We start from the raw sequence: 22,907 nt of genomic DNA, 5'->3' as shown, positions 1-22,907 counted from the left end.
CACTTTATAGGGGTCCCAGAGGAGAAGGGAGACAGGAGGGGGCAGAGAATTTTTTGAAGAAATAATGGCTGAAAATTTCCTCAACCTGGGGAAGGAAACAGGTATCCAGGTCCAGGAAACACAGAGAGTTCCAAAAAAGAACTCAAAGAGACACCAAGATATAATCAAAATGTCAGAAGTTAAAGATAAAGAGAATATCAGAATCAGCAAGTGAAAACCAGCTTGTTACATACAAGGGAACTCCCAAAAGACTATCAGCAGATTTTTCAGCAGAAACTTTGCAGGCCAGAAGGGACTGGCATGATACATTCCAAGTGCTGAAAGGAAAAAACTTTCAGCCAAGAATACTCTACCCAGCATGATTATCATTCACAATTGAAGGAGAGATCAAGAGGTCTGCAGACAAGTGAAAGCTAAAGGAGTTCACCATTATACCAGCCTTACAAGAAATGTAAAAGGACTTCTTTAAGCTGAAAAGAAAGGGCACTAATTAATAACAAGAAAACCCATGAAAGTGAAAGAAGGTTTTCTCCATCAGCCTAGTGTCTCTGTGCTTAGCATTACATCCTAAGATATTTTTTTTTCTAATAATACTTCCAGTGATCTGTTTCCTTTGGAACCTTGCCACTCCTTCCTCCTTTAATATCTGAACCTTCTCTCTCGCTATCTCCATTATTCCTGTCCTGCAATTTGGTTTTATATTCCAAGAGTTCTCCCCTTATGGTGGGGCTCTGTCCTTCTGGAAAGGTCTCTTTGCTGGATGCTTTGAGATTCCTGAGTGTTTAGAGCTTCACTGTACTGTTTGCTGCCTCTGTACTGCGTATGATTTTTGCACTCATCTGCAACTTGGAGCCTGTGAAAACCTTTCCCTTTTTCTCCATTTGTTCTCACACTTTTTTCTTCCCGTTTTTACCAAGGGTATAGTCCTCTGCTTTTGGGGCATTTGTAATGATTTTTGGGTTCTGAGGCTTCATAGAGTATCTCTGTAGTCCCTTCCACACAGTGACTGATCCTGTGGTCTGGGCAGTGTAGCCACGTTTTCTCATGGTCTAAGATATGTGGGGATTTTCTTTTACCTAGTTTTGTTGAAGATGTAGTCATTTGGTTCTTCTGATATCCCAGTTGGAATATTTGGTTGTCAGGAATTGTCGGGGGATTCAAAAACTATGCTCCCACCACAATTACAGCACGACTGTATTTGTGGCTGATACATAGGGAGTTTGGATTTTTTTTTTAATCTCTAAGTTTGAAAGATAAATTTAAGGTAACATAAAATTGCATATTTAACATCTTAATAAAGGAATTTTTAGCATCTATTTATGACCTATTGAGGAGTTACGTATAAATGTAGGATTTTTGTCATTAATATTCTTCTTAATTTTAAATGTAATATACACTGTTTGCCTCTGGTTGCAGTGTTAAATAGGTATAGTCTCCTAATGGAAATTTTAGACTAATTGCAGTATGGTACATGAAATTATAGGCAAACAATTTTTAAAGTAAACATGAAAAAACTTCACTGAACATTTATTGAAATGAATCAGCATAATTGAAGAAATTCCTTGGTTGATAGAAATAAATATGTTCAGAGAAAAGTTAAGGAAAAAAGAATGAAGTTATTTAATTGTTTATTTTCACATAGAATGAATAATTATTCTTAATCTTTGGATATTTTATGAAAAAAACATGAAAATTTAATATGTGAATTAGAATTATTTGTAATTTTAGATTTGCCTGATTGTTTCCACATAGCAAGTGCTAAATAAACACTTTCAGTGAGAATGTTGTAGGAGGGGGCAGTATTAATATTTTGTAATTTTATTAGTAAAAATTGTATAGTCTGCTGAATCTAACTTTGAACTTTGGAAATAAAAAATAAAATGATCAATTTCTCATAGGAACTGAAGTTAAAAGATGAAGAGTGTGAGAGGCTTTCTAAAGTACGAGATCAACTTGGACAGGAATTGGAGGAACTCACAGCTAGTCTATTTGAGGTTGGTCTGTTTACATCTTGGCCAAGAGCAACGTCATGGTTTTTATATATTGATAGAATTGTTTTATGAGGGAATCTTGAAAAAGATATGCTTAGCTTCATGCATATTTATAAGTCCTCTAAAAAGATAAAATCTTTAAGAAATGTAAAGTCTACAACTTAAAATGATATGAAAAGAAAAAAACACTATGGGTTACCAGAATCAGGTGGTTTAAAAATGTGTATGTGGAAAGAAAGGAGGTAAATTTTAATTTTGATTTTACCAACTATTTAGGGGCTGCTTTAGAGTATCTTTATATGATTCCATAACAAAGATGGCAAACCCTTGAGGTAGTCTTCTGATAGGGGATGATTTGAGGAAGGTTAGAAGGCATACTTCTTTATTTCCAGCCTGCCACAGGATCAAAATTCCTACCCAGTTCAAGCAGTGTTTCTCAGTAGGGGGGCCATTGACATTGTTGGACATTTAGAATCCTTGGTGTATTAGGGTTTTCCAAGAAACAGAACCAATAGGATGTGTGTATATATACATATATACATTTACATGTATGTAGAAAGAGACTTATGTAAGGAATTGATTCATGCAGTTATGGAGGTTGGCAAGTCCCAAAATCTGGAGGATGAGTTGGTAGGCTGGAGACGCAGGAGAGATGATGGTGTAGTTCCAGTCTTGAGTCCAAAGGCCAGAGAACCAGGAGAGCTACTTGTGTAGTTCTAGTTTCCAGTCCAAAGGCTGACAGACTTGAGACCAAGGAAGAGCTAATGTTTCAATTTGAGTCTGAAGGCAGGAAGAATTCTCTTACTCTTTGGGGATGAGCCTTTTTGTTCTAACCGGCCTTCAGCTGATTGGATGAGCCTCACCCACATTATGGAGGGCAGTCTGCTTTACTCAGTTTACCAATTCAGATGTTAGTCTCATCCAGAAGCATCTTCACAGAAACATCCAGAATGTTTGACTAAAATATGTGGACACCTGTGGCCCAGTCAAGTTGGACACACAAAGTTAACCATCACACTTGACCCAAATTCTAGTAATACTCCCTCATCATTTTGACAACTTTTAAATATCCTTGTGGAGGATGGGGAGAGGGTATTATTTCCTTGGTTAAGAACCACTACCTTTAGGTTATAAGACCTTTAGCCTTCAGAAGTTCCTTATTAAAAACATTGATGTGTTACTAGAATGACTAGTGTCATTATCACTTTACCAGTATTTTCTTTTTTTCCCTAAAAATTTGTTTTAAAAATTTTAATGTAAAAAAAGATTTTGGAGGAAAAATTTCTTTACCTTTTGTTATTTTTGTATATGCAGAATCTTTTTTAGTTTTAGCTATATATTTGCTTACCTAGTTGTAATCCTAATATATTTTGTACTTTAACATCTTTTCATGTTACTACGTAGTGAATGTAATGATAATCATAATCTATCAAGTGTACATTCCACGGTTTCTATCATTACAAGTAATATTGCAGAAGATATTTTCAGACATCTGGGCTTTCCATGCCCCCTCTGCTCCACAACCCTTTGCCCTCTCCCTTGTCTTTTCTGGGGTCATTTGCTTTCACGGATGTTTAAAAACTAACTTATTTTCTTGTTTAGTTAGCTAGTTATCAGAGATGAGAGGAAGATAAATTTAAGCATAGAGGTAGTGGGAAGTTAAAGATCTGGAACAGGAGCTGTGTAACTTGTTACATTTTTATATGTAGAAGGACTCAGAAACATAAGACTTTTCTTCCAGTAATGTCTGGTTAGAAGAAATTTTTATAATATATGGATAGTAGATAAGCAAACAAATATATTATGCTACTTATGTTAATTTTGATTTCCTATCTGCCTGCCCTTAATTTTAGCCCTGCTTATTTCCATCCATCTGCACTTACATGTGCATTTTGTTAGATGAAGTAGGGGGAGAACAAACAAACTTTTCCCTCTCTATAGTAGGATGTGAAGTACCAGAAATGCAGTTCATGCAGTGAATGAAAAAGTTATCTAAAAAACATAGTTTTGGGATCCCTAACTTATCCCCAACCTAACAATGGCTAATAGCCTTAACTGTGTGTACTTTCTGGGAAAGAAACTACACTGATTAAAGATGATTTCAGTAATGAAGAAAGTTGTATTCAAACCAATATGAATTTAGAAAAAAAGGGCAAAAAGTTTTTCTGTGGTCTCAGTTGTGCCTTCAGGATTTCAGTTTACCATTGTCTTATGAAAAGATGTTTTTTGCCTACATTTTATGCATATGTGTGTGTAGTTTTTTTAAGAATTAAAGATTTTTTTGAATAAACTCAATTTGTACAATTTTGGTAAACTTGTAAACTCAGATTAGGAATTTATTATGAATGATGAATAATCTTGAATATAATTATACTTTGTATTTAGCAAACTTGAGTCTTAAATGTATCAAATACAAGACTCTAAAGTTATATATATGTGTGTGTATATATGTATATATATATTTTTTTCTTCTAGTATTTTAGATTTTGAGATAATGTAAAATATAAAATGAAGTCGGTTGAAAGAATGCTTTACAAAGTAGTCTACATTTAACATGGAAAAAAAAGATATGTAGTCTTAAGATGTTTTTATATTTTTTCAGCCAGTTTTAATAAATGTCTATGATATGCTTAGTTTTCTCTCAACAATGCTATATGGCAAATATAGTATAAATCGTTATTTTGTCTGTGAAGAAAATGAGGCATAATTAGAGTAAGGAGCAAAGTTGGGACTCAAATTCATGACCTTGATCTTGCTTTAAGTGCTATGAAAGTCATAAATGGAACTTCCATTTGTCTCAAGCCACAGAGACAAATTTGAGCATGGACCTTCATTATGATAAAGATACCTACTATTTATTGAGAGTTTCCTATGTACTAGACACTGCTCTAAGAGCATATGTACTTACTCACAAATTATGCACATACACTAACACACATATAATGTGTTACATACAGTATAAAACACAAAAGTTTTAAAAAGAGTGAGATAACAAAAATGCTTAGATTTTTTATAATAGTACTAAAGTATTTTATTCTCACTAAAACATATTGTGTGTGTGTATATTTATTTAGTGAGAGCAGCGTGATTGAATATGTTACCTTGTTTTTGAAATCTTGTTTTAAATTTATGATCCAGATGAAGGTCTGGTCTATATTCCATTTTTAAAATTTAGATGTAATGCTGCTGCTGACTCACAGATATACTGATCCAAAAGGAACAAGTACTTCTTTCCCTGTAATAAGTCATTATACTGAATTTTCAGTCCCATTGCCAGTTATGTGAAGGCTTTTCCAGAACATTCTCTAGTGAATTTTTGTCTTCTCTAATACCAGCAAATTGTTTTTGCAAATTAATCAGAAGATGTTGAATAAACACTTTTTTTAAAAAAGAGAAGAAAATCCCCTTCATTTGAATCACTGCTAACCAGATAGGAAAAAAATTCTGTTTTCAAAGTTTGTAAATATACAGACATGAATATTTGTATAGATCAGAGGTCTGCAACCTACAGCCTGCAGGGCAAAACTGGCCTATATATACTTTTGTACAGCCTAATGAGACAAGATTGGTTTTTACATTTCCAAATGGTAAGAGGTGGGGGAAAAAAATCAAAAGAGGAATATTTTGTGACATACGAAAACTATATGAAGCTCTTCAGTGCCTATGAATTTTTATTGGAATGGCCACACTCATTGTTTTACTGTCTATGGCTGCTTTCACACTGCAGCAGCAGAGTTGAGTAGTTACAATAGAGACCATATGGCTTACAAAGCTCAAACTACTTACTATCTGGCCTTTCTAGAAAGTTTGCTGACTTCTCATATAGATGATACTTATATCATTTTTCAGTTTCAGAATGACAGAGTGATAGAAAACTTTTCAAACATTTTTGAATATATCCTTTGATGTCTTTTGTCAATTTGCTAAAACCTATGAATTATCATTTTAGATACTGCTCCTGCCTCATTCTAGCTCTTTTCTCTTTCCTTTTTGGACTCCAATAACACGTATGTTATACCTTTTCAGTGTATCCCTTATATCTCTAGGGGACAAGTCACCCCAAATCCCAGCTCACTTTCCTGGGTTTACCTGTTCTCCTGCATCTTGGTCCCCTGATTCTTCACTATTTTGTTAGCTCTCTAATGTCTTCAAAGAAATTTTTAAAAAATGTCCCGCTTTTAAAAATTGTTCTCTGTAGGAAGTTTGTTTCAACTTGCATAGTCCGCTATTTATGAAACCAGAGTCCATTTCCAAACATTTAAACAAATATTCTCTCCTTAGCACGAGTTACTTCTGCATTCATAGTTTAAATGTCACTTATCTTGGTGGGTCAGATAGATATGTTTATTATTTTGAAACTACCTGTCAAGTAGTATTTTATTGACAGCGACATCACAGAAAAATCTAGCACAGCTGAAACATTTGTTATTTTTAAAAGAAAAATGCTTACCTCATTATTAAATTTGATAGCTCTTACAGACTTTGACACAAGATAACCAGCATAATTGTGCATGGCATATTCTCACAGTTAATCTCATTATAAAGCATTGATAGTAAAGCTTCTCTTATTTAAAATAATATAATCTGTAAACTCACATTCTTGGGCACGTACAAGCTGCAGTTCATTACAATACTCTAAGAGCAAATGGACAAATGGGAGTGCCACCGTGGAATTCTGGTGTGGAGAACTTCTACTCTCCCCTGAACAATCAACAGACCTAGTGAGTGTTCTGTTGTCAAATGATTAAATGTCTTTGAAGCTGATTTCCTTCCTTCCTTCCTCCTTCCCTCACTTCCTTCCTTCTCATGAACTGTAAGCTGAAGTTCTAAAATACATGTTCTTACATCCTGGGGGATTATCTTGAGCACCCTGTATACTGTTCCAGTCTATTCTTATTCTTTATAGGGATTATTCCATACAGGAGAGTAAGCTTTTTAAAGTACAAGTAAGATCATGTCACTCTCTTCCTTAAAAAACCATAAGGCTTCATAGTGGATTTAGAATAAAATCCAGAATTTGTACTCAGATATTTTATTTGATTATTAGAATGTAATCAGAATGTAAGCTCCTTAAGAGCAGGGACCTTGTCTCTTTTCCCAGTGTATTATCAGCACCTGGAACAGTACTTCATGAAGAGGTGTCATGAATAAGTGTTTGATGAATAAATGATATATGAATAAAGGGGAATTAAATACCTAGAGTTTCATATTTGTGGTACTAAAAAGTTAAGATCTTATTAAAGGGTTAACTCTGATTTGCCTTTTTAGATTGCTCTGCACAAAATTGTCATTTGATATCATTTTGTGAATTTTTTTATTGGAAGCTCTAAGGTTTCTCAACTGTTATTCCTATAAACTGCAACATTATTGATGTGTTAATATTTTTACTTGTCCCTTCTGTATATCTTTGCTGTGAGTAGTAATATGAATGAATAGTGTGTGTGTGTGTGTGTATATCAAATTATAAAAACCTAACTGCAAAGAAGTTGGATTTGACATTTGGGTCATGTGTTTTCCTTCATCACATTTGCAGTCCTTACACAGGCACTGATCAGAATGATCAAACTCAACTTGGCTGCCTCAGTGGTGATAGATACTAAAAGAAGGTACCTATTCCCTATTCCTAATAGTTGGTCTGGCTGATGACAACTGCTATTTCAGCAGTTTATGCTGGATACTTAATTTTAGGCAAAATTTTGTTAGTGTAGCTTTGCCTCAATCATAGACACATGTTGAAAGATTTTTGAAAACAAATGCTAAATACTTTGTTTCCAAAATTTGAGATGTTAACTTTTTCAGGAAGCTCATAAGATGGTGAGAGAAGCAAATGTCAAGCAGGCAACAGCAGAAAAACAGCTAAAAGAAGCACAAGGAAAAGTAAGTTGTTGCTTCCTGCTTTTAATGCTATAAAATGCAAAGAAATTAGTGATTACTATTTTAAAAATACCTTAACATTTATTGGATTTGTTCTGATTATAAAAGCAGTGCTTACTTTAGAAGATTTTTAAAACTACAGGAAACTATAAAGAAGAAAATAGCTACTACATATATATAATCAATAATGAATGTTTGGTGTCCATTTATATTAGAAGCAAATGATTTAAAGGCTTGTGAATCACATGTATTATCAAAAGGATTGTATAATCACATTTTAAAGTTAATATTTATTTTCTTAATTCACTAAAAAATAGCCAACTGAAATGTTATTAGATTTTACTATTTTAGGAACGAACAGCAACTAATCATAAGCTATTTTTTAATATATTTTGAAGATTTTGAAGATTCACATAAGTGAAATGTTAGACATTTTGATAATTTAAAAAATTTCATCTGATGTGAATAGCAGCTGAATCCAGACTGTATGGAAACATCAAAAAACTTGGTTTAAAAAAAAAAAACCTTCAAAAAAACCATTTGGTTTTACTTTCCTTTTATTAATCCATAGGAAATACAGACTAAACTTATATTTCATCTTTGAAAGTAACTAAATTGCTAACATTTAGCTGCATCTGTCACAAAACATATTCAGTGTACGTGACTGTGTTGATTTCTTTTCAAGATTGATGTACTTCAAGCTGAAGTAGCTGCTTTGAAGACACTTGTATTGTCCAGTTCTCCAACGTCACCTACACAAGAGCCTCTGCCAGGTGGAAAGACACATTTTAAAAAGGGGCATACAAGAAATAAAAGTACAAGCAGTGCTATGAGTGGCAGTCATCAGGACCTCAGTGTGATACAGCCAATTGTAAAAGACTGCAAAGAGGTAACTCGTCCAGGACTGTCCCCTCTGACTCTGTTGATACTTATTAAATCTCATCACTGAGGTGTTGGTTATGATTTTTGCCAGCAAAATTTTTAGTACAAAATATTCAGTATTAAGATGGGGGAGGCTTTATCTAGAGCTGGCTGCTTTCAGGGATTCTTCATTTCCCTTCTCTACCTGGCTGACCTTGGAGTACCTGCTGGAAACTTGGTAAGTTTCTTAATCTCGATATTTCATTTAGGGAGCAAACGGTCATGTGTTGTATAAAGGAGAGTGGGTGGCTTTAATGATATGACTAGTCAAAATTTATTGCTAGGGTGCTCTAGCAAAATATGAATATAAGAATGTGTGAAAATATTTAGGTGATTTTCTTGAAGAATGGCACATTGCTTTTACTTCAATTCTGGGAGAAGCAGAATTTTATATCCATAGGGTAGTCCTAGAGTTCATTCAGATAATTAAGCAACAAAATATAGAACTAATGGTAGCCTTATCATTTTAAAAGATATGTTATAAAGATAACTGAGATAATAACTGGAAATATTTTGAGGTGTTCTGAGTAAAATAGTTTTTACTTACATATGAGAAAACATTTCCAAGGGGATTGATCACTAATTAATGAGCAGCCTTCTCCCATTTTTTTCTTAAAAGCTGTATTTTACATTGTGAATTCAAGTCCATCATTATTCATTAAGAAGCTGTGTGTGCTTGTTCAGATTTTTGCATGGAAGCCAGGAGTTTATTAAATTGAATAACCAAGGTTGTTACTTATTTTAATTGAATTGCATTTTTAGTTATTAATAAAAAAGATGCTAGTGAGAGAGAAGTTCAGTACTTGGTCAAATCGGAATGTGACAAAAAAATTCACATTGGTTTCTATTAAATATTTAAGAAACTTTTTTAGTCATAACTTTAATTCTGATTTCTTTCAATTTAGATAGCATTTTTTTTTTTGGCTGCGTTGGGTCTTTGTTGCCGCGTGCGGGCTTTCTCTAGTTGCAGCGAGCAGGGGCTGCTCTTCATTGCGGTGCTCAGTCTTCTCACTGCGGTGGCTTCTCTTGTTGTGGAGCACAGGCTCTAGGCGTGCGGGCTTCAGTAGTTGTAGCACATGGGCTCAGTAGTTGTGGCTCGTGGGCTCTAGAGCGCAGGTTCAGTAGTTGTGACGCATGGGCTTAGTTGCTCCACGGCATGTGGGATCTTCCCGGACCAGAGATTGAACCTGTGTCCCCTGCATTGGCAGGCGGATTCTTAACCACTGCGCCACCAGGGAAGCCCTAGATAGCATTTTTCATTGCTTGGTACAACTTGTATTTTTGCTATGGTTTCTCAGTGTGTGTAATTATGTACCTTTTTTCCCTATTGTCTACACTAAGAAAATTTAAATAGTTTCTCATGGAACATTTTAAAGTCTTGTTTTTAATTTACAAAATTCCTTAAAATATGAATAGGCAGCATATAACTTTTTGCTTCCCTCATATATCCTGTTTTCTAATACATGTGAAAAACTTGTCAAAAAGTTTTATTAGACAGAGAAGACACATAAATTTGACTTGTGTAAGTCTTAGAAAGAGATCTAACAATTGGAAGGAAAATGAAACATGTCCATGTTTCTGCAGAAAATGTGATGGGGGCATTTGGTCATAACGTATTTTCTGAAAGCATTTAAAACACGTGCATGCATGCACACACATGTAATGAGGCAAGGCTTTGAGATCAAGTCACTCAGATGTCAACTTTTACTGGTTTCTTGCTCTGTAACCTTGGTCAAGTTATTTTATTTCTCTAAACCCTAGTTTCCTTATCAGTAAATGGAGATTATAATATTTATCTTGCTCAGCTTTTAGGATTAAATGTTTGTGAAGTGCTTGCCATAGTTCCTGACACAGAGTCAGCTCTTAATAAATAAATTACTGCCTTTAAACTAGAGTCTTTCCTTAGAACACTACTTACCTACTTAGAGCTTTACATCCATCAAAGGGTAGACTTTACAAAGAAAGTGAGTTTGAAAATGTAAGTATTACTTATCTGCTAATATTTTTATCCTTTTGCCTTTAGCTTTGATTCAAGGAATTTATGGATTGGGATGAAAAATATTCACATTGAGATTGCCATTATACACCTTAAAGGAAAGTCTGTAGGAAAGCTGGGGTACAGTCAGCCTTTTGTTACTTTTGTGAAGACTACCTGCACATCTGATTGAGCTGTGCTAGAGGCCATAGCTGCAGTCAGTGCTTCATTTATAGTGTATCCAGTGTTTCTGGCTTAGAGTGCCAGGCGAGTGAGAGACACTTCTCTGTGTTTGGGTGGCTGTGGGTGGATGTTGCTTTGTATGTTGACAAGTGTTGAGCTGGGCTGAGGGAATCTGTAGAGAAGAATACTTGGGAAAATTTATTAAATTGGATGGGAAGAGAAGGGACAACTGGAAGAGTGAATAGGAAGGTGGGTGCCAGCCTGGATTATTACTGATAATTCAGATGGTAGATACTGGATGTTGAAATGCCAAAACAATCTAAATAAATGTTATATTTTAAGATAGTCAATTTAGGAGGCTTTGTGTGTGCTGCTTTTAGTCTTGCAGCTTATACAGTAAATATTTTGGAAATTCTTTTGGAAATGCCTTAAGGTAATAGCAGAACAATTGGTGTCACTTTTGACCCCAAACGAGGTTTCACGGTTTAGTCAGTCTCTGTTTATTCAAACATGTTATTTTTAAATTCTTTTTTTAAAAAAATTATTTATTTTATTTATTTATTTTTGTCTGTGTTGGGTCTTGGTTGCTGCGTGTGGGCTTTCTATAGTTGCAGCGAGAGGAGGCGACTCTTCATTGCGGTGCGCAGGCTTCCCATTGCGGTGGCTTCTCCTGTTGCAGAGCACAGGCTCTAGGCACGCGGGCTTCAGTAGTTGTGGCACACGGGCTTCAGTAGTTGGGGCTCGCGGGCTCTAGAGCGCAGGCTCAGTAATTGTGGCACACGGGCTTAGTTGCTCCACGGCATGTGGGATCTTCCCGGACCAGGGCTTGAACCCATGTCCCCTGCATTGGCAGGTGGATTCTTAACCACTGCGCCACCAGGGAAGCCCCTCAAACACTTTATTTAATTAACTTGGCTCCAAATTACTTTTTGATTATTTTCACAAAAGACTTATCATCTTGTATATTCAGGACAGTGTGCACTTGTACCTTAAGGGGAGCTCCAACATTACTATTATTTTGTTTGGCGAGGTGGATAATAGTAGTGTCCTTGGACACCATAGTGGATACATTGAAAAGCGCCACCTAGTCATTTGGGAATTTGGATTGTTTTTTAAAAAGAAAAATTGCTGCAACGGAATATTACTCAGCCATAAAAAAGAATGGAATATTGCCATTTGTAGCAACATGGATGGACCTAGAGATTATCATACTAAGTGAAGTAAGTTAGAAAGAGAAAGACAAATATGATATCCCTTATATGTGGAATCTAAAAAAAGATGCAAATGAATTTATTTACAAAACAGAAACAGACTCACAGATGTAGAAAACAAACTTATGGTTACCAAAGGGGAAAGGACGGGGGAGGGATAAACTAGGAGTATGGGATTAACAGACATACATTACTATATATAAAATGAACAAGAAGAATATACTGTATAGTACAGGGAGCTATATTCAGTATCTTGTAATAACCTATAATAGAAAAGAGTCTGGAAAATATATGTATAACTGAATCACTTTGCTATATACCTGAAATTAACACAATATTGTAAATCAACTATACTTCAGTTAAAAAAAAAAGAAGAATTACTACTGTGTATTATAACTAATCAAGAATGGTTCAATTATTATTTTAAATAAAGAGTATTTCTTTTTCAGTAATATTTAAATTAGGTTTCAGTTTTATAAAGTTATTTATGTTTGTACTTTTTAAAAAGTTATTTTGTGTTTTCTTTTGTCAGGCTGACTTATCCCTGTATAATGAATTCAGATCTTGGAAGGATGAGCCCATAATGGACAGAACATGTCCTTTCTTAGACAAAATCTATCAGGAAGATATTTTTCCATGTTTAACCTTCTCAAAAAGTGAGGTAATGAAAAACAAATTTTAACGGAAAAGCATTAGAGTTGTTCCTATACCTTTTACTAAGTCATGTTACATATTTTAATATCTCTTACATAAATAAGTTATAAAGTGTCATATTTTACCATTTTCTCCATTCCATATTAGGATCATAATAATTTCTTGGCATTCACTTACTGAACCTCTTTCCTTATTTGAGCAGAGGATCACTTACGCTGCAGTGTGTTGCATTGGAGTGAAGTATTAAATATGTAAGGGGGTAGGACTTAATTTTTAGTCCAAGGTTCAGTGCAAGGGAAGTTCTGTACACTCTAAGGTGTTTGTTGGGTTTATCTGTATGTGATTAAAAAGAAGTCCTATTTAGTTTCTTCATCTTTAAAACAGGGGAAAAAATGCCTGCCTTGCCTGTGTCACAGGATTGTTAAGATAAAATGAAGTGAATTAAGTAGACAGAAAAACTTAAAAAAAAATACTACGAGGCAGTATACAAATGTAAGGTCATAATTTTAATTTGTTCTTACATGTGGAAAGTTTGTCTACAAATATCCTGTTAATCAGTGTTTAAGAAAGTTAATCCTAAGAGTCTTATGTTAAGTCTTTAGAGGATTTAATTATATAACACTGCTTGTAAGGAAAAGTTAAGATGAACAGTAAAATGCTTTTGATATGTAGATATGTTAGTCATTGTGGCTCTGGTTTTAGGTAGGCTGTTCAGTATGAGTAATCTTGCCAGAATGAAATTTGTCTTTCATCAGTTGTTTATCAGTTACTACTGTCTCCATCTGGGCATTTAATATTTGATAACTCAGTTAATTCTTTTGTAGACTCTTGTGCACATAAATACATGATCAGTAAATATATAGCTATAATTAACACATACTACTGTGTTATAAATGACCAATAGGAAAAAACAATGCATAAATTTAGCAAAATGAAGCATTAGGATATTCATTTTGCAGTGACGTTACCAGTGGATGTTAATTGTGGGTAAGGGGTGGTGTGGAATTAATGTCTTTAATCTCCTTCTAGATAATAAGAAAAGTTATTTAGCTATAACTGAATTGCCTTTCATAACAATGTTTGAATTATAAAAGAATTCAAACCGAGATTATGTGGTTTCTTTCTTTTTCATTAGCTAAGGCAAATCTAGTGGGCCTTGGGAAAAATAATTTTTAAAAACTAGTTTATTATAGAATAGAATTTTTATATTTTCCTGCCAGCATAGCATCTAATACTTCTTTGTTTTTTTTGAAGTTGGCTTCGGCTGTTCTGGAGGCTGTGGAAAACAATACTCTAAGCATTGAACCAGTGGGACTACAACCTATTCGATTTGTGAAAGCATCTGCCGTTGAATGTGGAGGACCAAAGTATGTTTTCAAAACCATGTCTTAGGGAAGATACTGAGTTTTTAAAATTTTATGTGTTGTAGTTATTTAATATTTTCTGGTTTTAAATGTTAAATCTCCTGTCAGTTTTCTATTTAAAGTCTGTGCAGCCCAAAGACCAATCCCCGGGCAGTGTGGGGATTTCACATTTAGCATCAGTGGAGAGCCCTTTTAATTACAAACGTATATGTGGGATCCAGGTAGATCAGGTGTTAGAAACTTCTTTAAAAACCGCCTGTTATAATCCATTAGTTGATTATGAAATCTCTTTAGTGGGTCATAAGCAGAATTTTTGTCTGTTATACTTATATGTATAGCTATGTGTTCTGGGCTTTTGTGTAAATTATTTCTTTTTGAGGCTTGCCATCAAAAATAGTTTGAGAAGACAGTGAATTAGACCAAGTCTTACCAAGCATGAAAACAGGGTACCAGAAGGCTTGGTTAGTCCTCTCCTTTACTACTCTCATTATAAAACTTTCTCACTTTGGTAAATAAACAGCTCTGTCTCCCATATGTGAGAGATATTTGGCAGTTGTATACCTTCAGGGGTGACTCCCACATTTCGTAGCAGGGCAAGCTGTCTTCCAACTGGTCCTGGAAGGAGGAAAGACTGAAACCAACAGTACATAAAACGTTTGCCACAGCTGTTTAAAAAGTGACTTCAGAAGATTTTGAGGAAGCTGCTTAGTTGGTGGTGAAGAACTAGATCAGTATAGGGGACCGAAGAGCCCGAGAGAGCTCACAGCAAGCAATAATTGAATCCCATCAGGCCATTTTGCAGGCAGAGGAGGAAATAGCTGGTTGAGATTAACTACTAGGTCTGTTAAAGCCAGTCGTAGGAGTTGTATAGTTCTTGTTTCCTGTTACGCACGTTACACTCTCAGCAGCATCACACAGTGTTGGTATTTGGGTAACTTAGTCCTGTATTTGCTCTGTGAGCCACACGTCTACCTACAGTTACGTCCTGTTTTACACTCTCCCATGCCACACCTGTAGTATGGTGGCCTCTGAATTTTGGGGAAGAGATTTTCATTCCTAAATTCTGTCCTTCAACAAACACGTGGGTTATTTTTATCCTGGTCATTAATACTTTTTGTACTTTTAATTTCTGTTATACCTTATTTTAAATATAGCAGTTTTTACTGTAGGATTTTAAATTTATGCTTGTATTATATATCACACATTAAACATGTGCAAATATCAAATGATAACAAATCAGAATCTCAGTTAAAGTAGATTTTTACAGTATTTTAGTAAAATAATTATACAGATTAGGTTTAGAGAATAATTTACATCGTTAAGAATATTGTTGTCCTTGTGGGAATGGGGCCAGAAACCAAGGTGTTTGCAGGGCATATTGTGTGGAGAATACTAAAGAAGACGTTGTCCTCTTTTTTGAAACGTGAAGTATGGCTCTTGTGGATGAGGTTACCAAGATAATCACTAAACGAATGGCATGGTGCTTGGAGAATTTTGTGGAAGGCAAGATCATTCCACTGGTGGTGATCAGGGACTGTTCTTGGGATTTGATTTGATCTGGGCTTTTGAAGCATGGGTGGAATTGGGGAGGTAAGGAACAGTACATATGACTGAATAAAGGAACAAGAAAACAGTGTGTTCAGAGAATGGTGAGTGTATGGAGAGGGAAGACGTGAAAAAAAGGAATTAGAGGTGACTGATTAGAGGGATGCTGTGAACTTTTGGAAATCAATAGGAAGGGCTCTGGTTTTGGAAACAAGATGATAGCTCTAGATTTAGACATGTTGACATCCCTAAGTGAAAATGGCAAACAAGGATTTGAAATCTTGGGACTAGAGCTGTTAAGGGATACTGAGGTAATGTGGCATGTTAAAAAAACATTGGAATTAGAGGTCAGAAGACTTAGTGTTGAATCCTAGCTCAAATAAAAATATATTGGCTTTAGAAATGAGATAACTTAAACACTTTTTTATTATTTTAAAAGTTGATGCTTAAAACCACTTTACCTGAGTCCTTTCAAAATTAGAAAAATAGTAGACAAACAGGTATATGTCTGCTTCCAAAAGGTGATTTTTATCAGTTTGATGGTTACGTTTTTCTCTTGTGTAAATTATACTTAAAATAGTATAGTTCCAAGGACTTTTAACACTTGTGCCTTAAATTTCTTGATTGTCTATCCTCCCCAAGCTAGTAGTTAGTGCTTTTAAATATTGTTGTAGATCATTAAAGGAATTTTCTAATAAAGGAACAATGAGGCTAAATCTCTTTGAAAAGGTAAGAATTCTTTTGTGATTTGAATGGCCACTTCCAAAATTACCCTCTTTTAAATGCACATTCTCCATGTGTTTGCTTAATATGGAGGCACATTTGTATCATATTTCTGGTAAGTATAGCTGAAAATTAACGTTCATTTAATATATTTTTCTTTATTATATAATTTATAATGTATAAAATGCTATTCGCCACTCTATTTTACTTAGAGCTACACTAATTTTGCATTGACAAGGAATGACAGCTATCTTCAGTCAAGCTTCTCATTTAGGGGGTTGACAACTGGGCTGCTGTGAGCCCAGCCTGATCCTGTTGAGCAGTGGAGTGACGGGTGGCCTGTCACTTAACCAACAGTCACTGAATGTCTGCTGTGTGCCAGGCGCATGCTTGGTGCCAGGCATTTAAAGATGAATAAAATACATTCACTGCTCTCAAGAGGTCTTCAGGGGGACTTCCCTGGCAGTCCAGTGGTTAAGACCCCACACTTCCAGTGCAGTGAGCGCAGGTTCAATCCCTGGTCGGGGAACTGAGATTCCACATGACAAGTGGTGTGGCAAAAAAAAAAAAAAAAAAAAAGAGGCTTTCAGCCTAATCCCAGCCAGAAAGCCCTCATACCAAATTTTACATGTTGTAGTATACAAAGAGAAAGGTTGGTATGTCTAAACGTAGTGTACCCTTTGTGTAATTGTTAAGATTCAGTGTATTTGTACGGTAGCTTATTCCTTTGTATTTCTTAGGCCTAGGTGCCACATTAAATGCGTATATACCAACCCAGCACACCAAAAAGTATCCCATCTGAAAGCTGTTCTCCTGCAAGCTGTCAATAACATGTTTTGAGACTTAAGCAGTCACTTTTAAGTTTTTTTCGACTGAGAGAGAAGTTGAAGTCCCAGTGGAAAGCTGAGAGCTTCCCTGCAGCTGATTACTCATTTGTAAATTTGCCCCAGGATAGGACATATATTAACACATTTAGCTTCTATTTCTAGAACCATGGTTAAAGCTATGCCTGTAAGCTTATACTAGAATGTAAGCCCCAAAGGGCAGGGATTTTGTTTTTTCATCATTATAGCCCAGCGTCACAAAGTGCCTGGTACATGGTCGGTTCTCATATGTTAGTTGTCTTAATGAATATACAACTTGTCCAGAACGTAGGGGCAAAATGCTTTTAATTTAAAAAACTAAAATTTATCCTTATTTTACAGAAAATGTGCTCTCACAGGTCAGAGTAAGCCCTGTAAACACAGAATTAAATTAGGGGACTCAAGCAATTATTATTATATTTCTCCTTTTTGCAGATACAGGGTAAGTAACTTAACCACAAATTTCTTTTTTTAATTTATTTATTTTATTTATTTATTTTTGGCTTCATTGGGTCTTCGTTGCTGTGCGTGGGCTTACTCTAGTTGCGGCGAGCGGGGGCTACTCTTCGTTGCGCTGCGTGGGCTTCTAGTTGTGGTGGCTTCTCTTGTTGCAGAGCATGGGCTCTGGGCGCGCAGGCTGCAGTAGTTGTGGCTCGTGGGCTCAGTAGTTGTGGCTCGCGGGCTCAATAGTTGTGGCTCGAGGGCTCTAGAGCGCAGGCTCAGTAGTTGTGGCGTGCGGGCTTAGTTGCTCCTCATTAACCACAAATTTTAATAAAGCTTGCTTTGATGTGAGATATTTGACTGTTTAACATTTTTTTTCTTTTTGGCCTAGATCACTTCTGTATGTAACTTTTTCACGTATATTCGATATATTCAACAGGGACTTGTGAAGCAGCAGGATGGTGAGTGTTCTTAATTCATTATAAAATATTTGCATGAAAGTTCAGTAAAAAGTATGGAACATAATAGTAAGCACAAGTAAACTTTATTATTGGTACATTTATATTGAATTTCTTTTGTAGGCCTAATAAAATGTGTGAAGAATTTGGGAACAAATGCGTCTTTTAAACATGTTGTATTTAATCCTTATATTTGCCTCATTTTACTGTAATTTTGAGTTTTAAGCAGGATCAGTTTTAACTTTTAAGGGGTATATGATAAACCAGATGGTAAGTGTGAGAGAAGCATATAAAGCCCATTGAATTTACTCCTTAAGAAATAAAAATGAACAAGCTCTAGACATGGTCAGATTTATTTTATTTTATTTATTTTTTAATAGATTTTTTATTTTTGGCCATGCCACGTGGCATGTGGGATCTTAGTTCCCTGACCAGGGATCAAACCCGTGTACCCTGCAGTGGAAGTGCAGAGTCCTAACCACTGGACCACCAGGGAGTTCCCCAGGTTTATTTTAATTACTGGAACCCACAAGGCACTAACAATAAATTTTTTTCTGTGTTTTCTACTTTCATGTGTGAGTTAATAAAGCAGTCCTGAGTGTAATTCTGAGTGGAATAAAGATTACTGTGTTGTAAATCAGCTGAGACATGCAGATGATATATCCAGGGGAATCAGCCCATGACTCTCCTGGATATTTTTTAATGTAGTCTTTCATGGCATTTTTAATGTAGTCTATCATGATTACTTATGGTTTTATAGCCGAATGTCTTAAATACCAGGCATAGAAACTAATATGGCCTGACAGCTCCAAAGCAGTGTTTTGTTTTGTTTTTTTGGTTTTGTTTTTGTTTTTTTTTTAATATGTATGATTGTTTTAAAACAGAAATAGCAGATACTAGGCTAGGGACAAGTCCATGCCAGTTTTGTATTTGAATTTGTGGGAAATTTTCCTGTTTATATTTTTCTAAACACTGAAAATTTTCTTATACTTAAAAACTAGTAGATACCTACTATCTTTCTGTCATGTAAACCAGTGAATCTTAATTCTTTGGAAAAATCAGTCGTGTTGATAAAAACTTAGTTTAGCGTTTTCAAGCTCTAGTACATTGAAAACAGTCATTTATTTATAATCCCATATAATTAGGTTTTAATGCATAAAAGAAAAGGGGTGAAACCTGTCTCTAATTAACGTTGAATTTCAAAAGGCCACAGAGCATAAAAGCAGTCTTTAAACTATACAGTACTTTTTATGACTTTAATAAAATTTAAATCTTTTTGAATACCTATTGGTAGATAATATGATTTAAGCTGAAGAACAGATGATTTGTGTTAAGTTGTCAAGCATATTTTTTCTCCTTGTTAAAAAAAGAAGTTTTATGTAAAAGAATGAAATTAGAACACTCCCTAACACCATACACAAAAATAAACTCAAAATGGATTCGAGACCTAAATGTAAGACTGGACACTATAAAACTCTTAGAGGAAAACATAGGAAGAGCACTCTTTGACATAAATCACAGCAAGATCTTTTATGATCCACCTCCTAGAGTAATGGAAATAAAAACAAAAATAAACAAATGGAACCTAATGAAACTTCAAAGCTTTTGCACAGCAAAGGAAACCATAAACAAGACGAAAAGACAACCCTCAGAATGGGAGAAAATATTTGCAAATGAATCAACGGACAAATGATTAATCTGCAAAATATATAAACAGCTCATGCAGCTCAATATTAAAGAAACAAACAACCCAATCCAAAAACGGGCAGAAGACCATAATAGACATTCCTCCAAAGAAGACATACAGATGGCCAAGAAGTGCATGAAAAGCTGCTCAACATCACTAATTATTAGAGAAATGCAAATCAAAACTACAATGAGGTATCACCTCACATCAGTTAGAATGGGCATCATCAGAAAATCTACAAACAACAAATGCTGGAGAAGGTGTGGAGAAAAGGGAGCCCTCTTGCACTGTCAGTGGGAATGTAAATTGATACAGCCACTATGGAGAACAATATGGAGGTTCCTTAAAAAACTTAAAATAGAATTACCATTTGATCCAGCTATCCCACTACTGGGCATATACCCAGAGGAAACCATAATTCAAAAAGATGCATGCACCCCAATGTTCATTGCAGCACTATTTACAATAGCCAGGTCATGGAAGCAACCTAAATGCCCATCGACAGACAAATGGATAAAGAAGATGTAGTACATATATACAATGGAATATTACTCAGCCATAAAAAGGAACGAAATTGAGTCATTTGTTGAGACATGGATGGATCTAGAGACTGTCATACAGAGTGAAGTAAGTCAGAAAGAGAAAAACAAATATCGTATATTAATGCATGTATGTGGAACCTAGAAAAATGGTACAGATGAACCGGTTTGCAGGGCAGAAGTTGAGACACAGATGTAGAGAACAAACGTATGGACACCAAGGGGGGAAAACCGTGGTGGGGTGAGGATGGTGGTGTGCTGAATTGGGCGATTGGGATTGACATGTATACACTGATGTGTATAAAATTGATGACTAATAAGAACTTGCAGTATAAAAAAACAAACAAACAAACAAAAAACAACTAATACTAAACTTTCTTTGGGTTATTTGTATGGAAATATGTTAATATAAATGTTTCAGACATTACATGAAATTTCTAAAAATCTTACATGTTCTGGTATAATGTTATAAGTCACAATTCTAGTTATTACTTTAAAATGTATATCTCAGAAATAACTAAATTTCCTTGTCAATTGCATTATTATGAACTTTCATCAGATCTTTAACCATGGTCATTTTTAAGTCTTTTGTCATTTACGGACAGTTCTGGGTGTACTCTGATGCTTTTGCAAAATTGTTCCTATAAAAGGGTTTCATCTTCAAGGAATTCTTGGAAAAGACTGACAAGTACAAGTTTCTGGTAACTGACTATACTGCTGAACTGAATGAATGAGCATTTTCAGAACTCTAATGGAAAACTGATGAATTCATAAAAGTGCTAACAAAAGATCAAGATGGAAAAAAAAATTAATTACATGGGACTGAGTGAACTGATGAGGATGATTATAATTTTTGTGACTTTCTGTTTGAATAAAAAAATAAAATAAAATAAAAAAAAGTTTTTGTAGGGAAGAATGAAAGGTACTCTACTTTGTGAAAACAGGAAGAAGGGATCATGAGTGGTTGTGGTGATGGTGATAAAAGTGATATCTTGTCTGGTTCCTCTTACTCTTTCACTTTACAGCATTTGTTACACATTGTATACTGAGTGAGTTTGTAGTAAATTATTGTTAGTTTTACAATCTGTTTATTATCTGTGCCTTGTGCTAAAAAGGATTTAAGGCAGTTAAATATAAAGCAGGGTTTCTCAGCCTTGGTACTATTATTATTTTAAACTGGATAATTCTTTGTTGTGGGAGGCTGTCTTGTGCATTGTAGGATGTTTAATAGCATCCCTGGGCTTTACTCACTAGATGTTAGTAATGAAAAATGTATCCAGACATTGCCAAATGCACACCTGGGGACACATTCTCCCAGGTTGAGAACCACTGATCTAAATCAATCTAATCTGATCATATGTCAGAGAGAGACCTTTTATTATCTAAAACATAGAGCAAATTTCTTCCCACTTATAGAGGGGACTTTCAGAAGCACAGATAATTGAAATTTACGGTTCATCCTCTGCATTTATTTTTATTTCTAATTGAGCCATACACAAAATCTTTCCCTATTATTACAAAGAATGTTACTAAGTTCTCTGGACTGTCTCTTGTTTTCCTTTTTTTCCTGTTTACTCTGTTAGTTTTAATGAAAAGTGAAAAATGGCCAAGATACAGCAAACTATAGCAAGAAGATGCATAAGTTAGATAATAACTCTTGTGTAATTGAGCACTGAGTGTAGTTACTCAAGAAGGCAGCAGCATTGCCAGTTACTCAGGACACTGAGATGCCTACCTTCTTTTGGGCTAAAATGGTAGTCAGTCATTGATGTATCTAACAAATCGTTGTAGCAAAATTGGTAAATACCACTTATTTATTCATAAAACTGGGATGCTCACAAGTACATGGAGAAGTTAGTGTGAAATAGTGATAGCGTGTCTAAGCATTAGGTACATCATCAGGAGATGCCCGACTGGCATTTCAGCTAATCTGAAATTTTCAGTGAAACAGATTAAAAATAATTAAGATAATAGTTTATGATTTATGTGTTTCTCTTTTCTGTCTGTGTAGTTGATCAAATGTTTTGGGAAGTTATGCAGTTGAGAAAAGAGATGTCATTGGCAAAGCTGGGATATTTCAAAGAGGAACTGTGATGCTCTGCCTGGGACCATGCATGAACCTCCCTGAAGACCTGGAAAATGACTGAATATTTTTATGGTTACTTGATATTTATTTCCTTCCAAGGAGTGGGTCCAAGACTTTTTCCCTCTTTTGCAAATTACACTGAGAAGTACTGTGATTTCTTTTAAACTGACCTATGCTGTGTTTGCTTATTCTTTAGTTGAACACACTATAAAGAATTACAGGTGTACTAGTGATTGTAATTTATAGTTGCAAAAAAAAAGCTAAATAAATAAATATTAGATTGAGTGTGTTTTTGCTTTCTCTTCTAGCTCTGACATGATACATAGGGTCGGCTGAATATATTGAATTGTAGTTTTCAAACTTCATAGCAGCCTGCAAAAGACAAGAAGGCT

The 22,907-nt window shown here is 35.0% G+C and overlaps 1 protein-coding gene across 6 annotated transcripts in view; it reads left to right on the top strand.

Moving 5' to 3' along the window:
- RAB3IP (RAB3A interacting protein) overlaps positions 1-22,799 on the top strand; it is a 47,898-nt gene extending 25,099 nt beyond the window's left edge. For 4 of the 6 annotated variants that reach the window (XM_082422850.1, XM_082422852.1, XM_082422851.1 and 1 more), the window contains exons 4-11: positions 1,899-1,994; positions 7,791-7,868; positions 8,551-8,754; positions 12,688-12,816; positions 14,064-14,176; positions 17,647-17,746; positions 18,137-18,206; positions 22,441-22,799. In XM_082422850.1, the coding sequence (XP_082278976.1) occupies positions 1,899-1,994; positions 7,791-7,868; positions 8,551-8,754; positions 12,688-12,816; positions 14,064-14,176; positions 17,647-17,746; positions 18,137-18,206; positions 22,441-22,523 (873 nt within the window). In that variant the 3' untranslated portion in view covers positions 22,524-22,799. Of the gene's footprint in view, positions 1-1,898; positions 1,995-7,790; positions 7,869-8,550; positions 8,755-12,687; positions 12,817-14,063; positions 14,177-17,646; positions 17,747-18,136; positions 18,207-21,079; positions 21,328-22,440 lie in introns of those variants that run through there. The other 2 variants (XM_082422849.1, XM_082422853.1) reach the window with 2 other exon arrangements.
- The last annotated feature ends 108 nt before the right edge of the window (positions 22,800-22,907 follow it).

Source organism: Balaenoptera physalus (assembly GCF_965194825.1).
Source record: "Balaenoptera physalus genome assembly, chromosome: 13".
In the NCBI taxonomy this organism is placed as follows: domain Eukaryota; kingdom Metazoa; phylum Chordata; class Mammalia; order Artiodactyla; family Balaenopteridae; genus Balaenoptera; species Balaenoptera physalus.
This window is presented reverse-complemented; position numbering and strand designations above follow the sequence as displayed.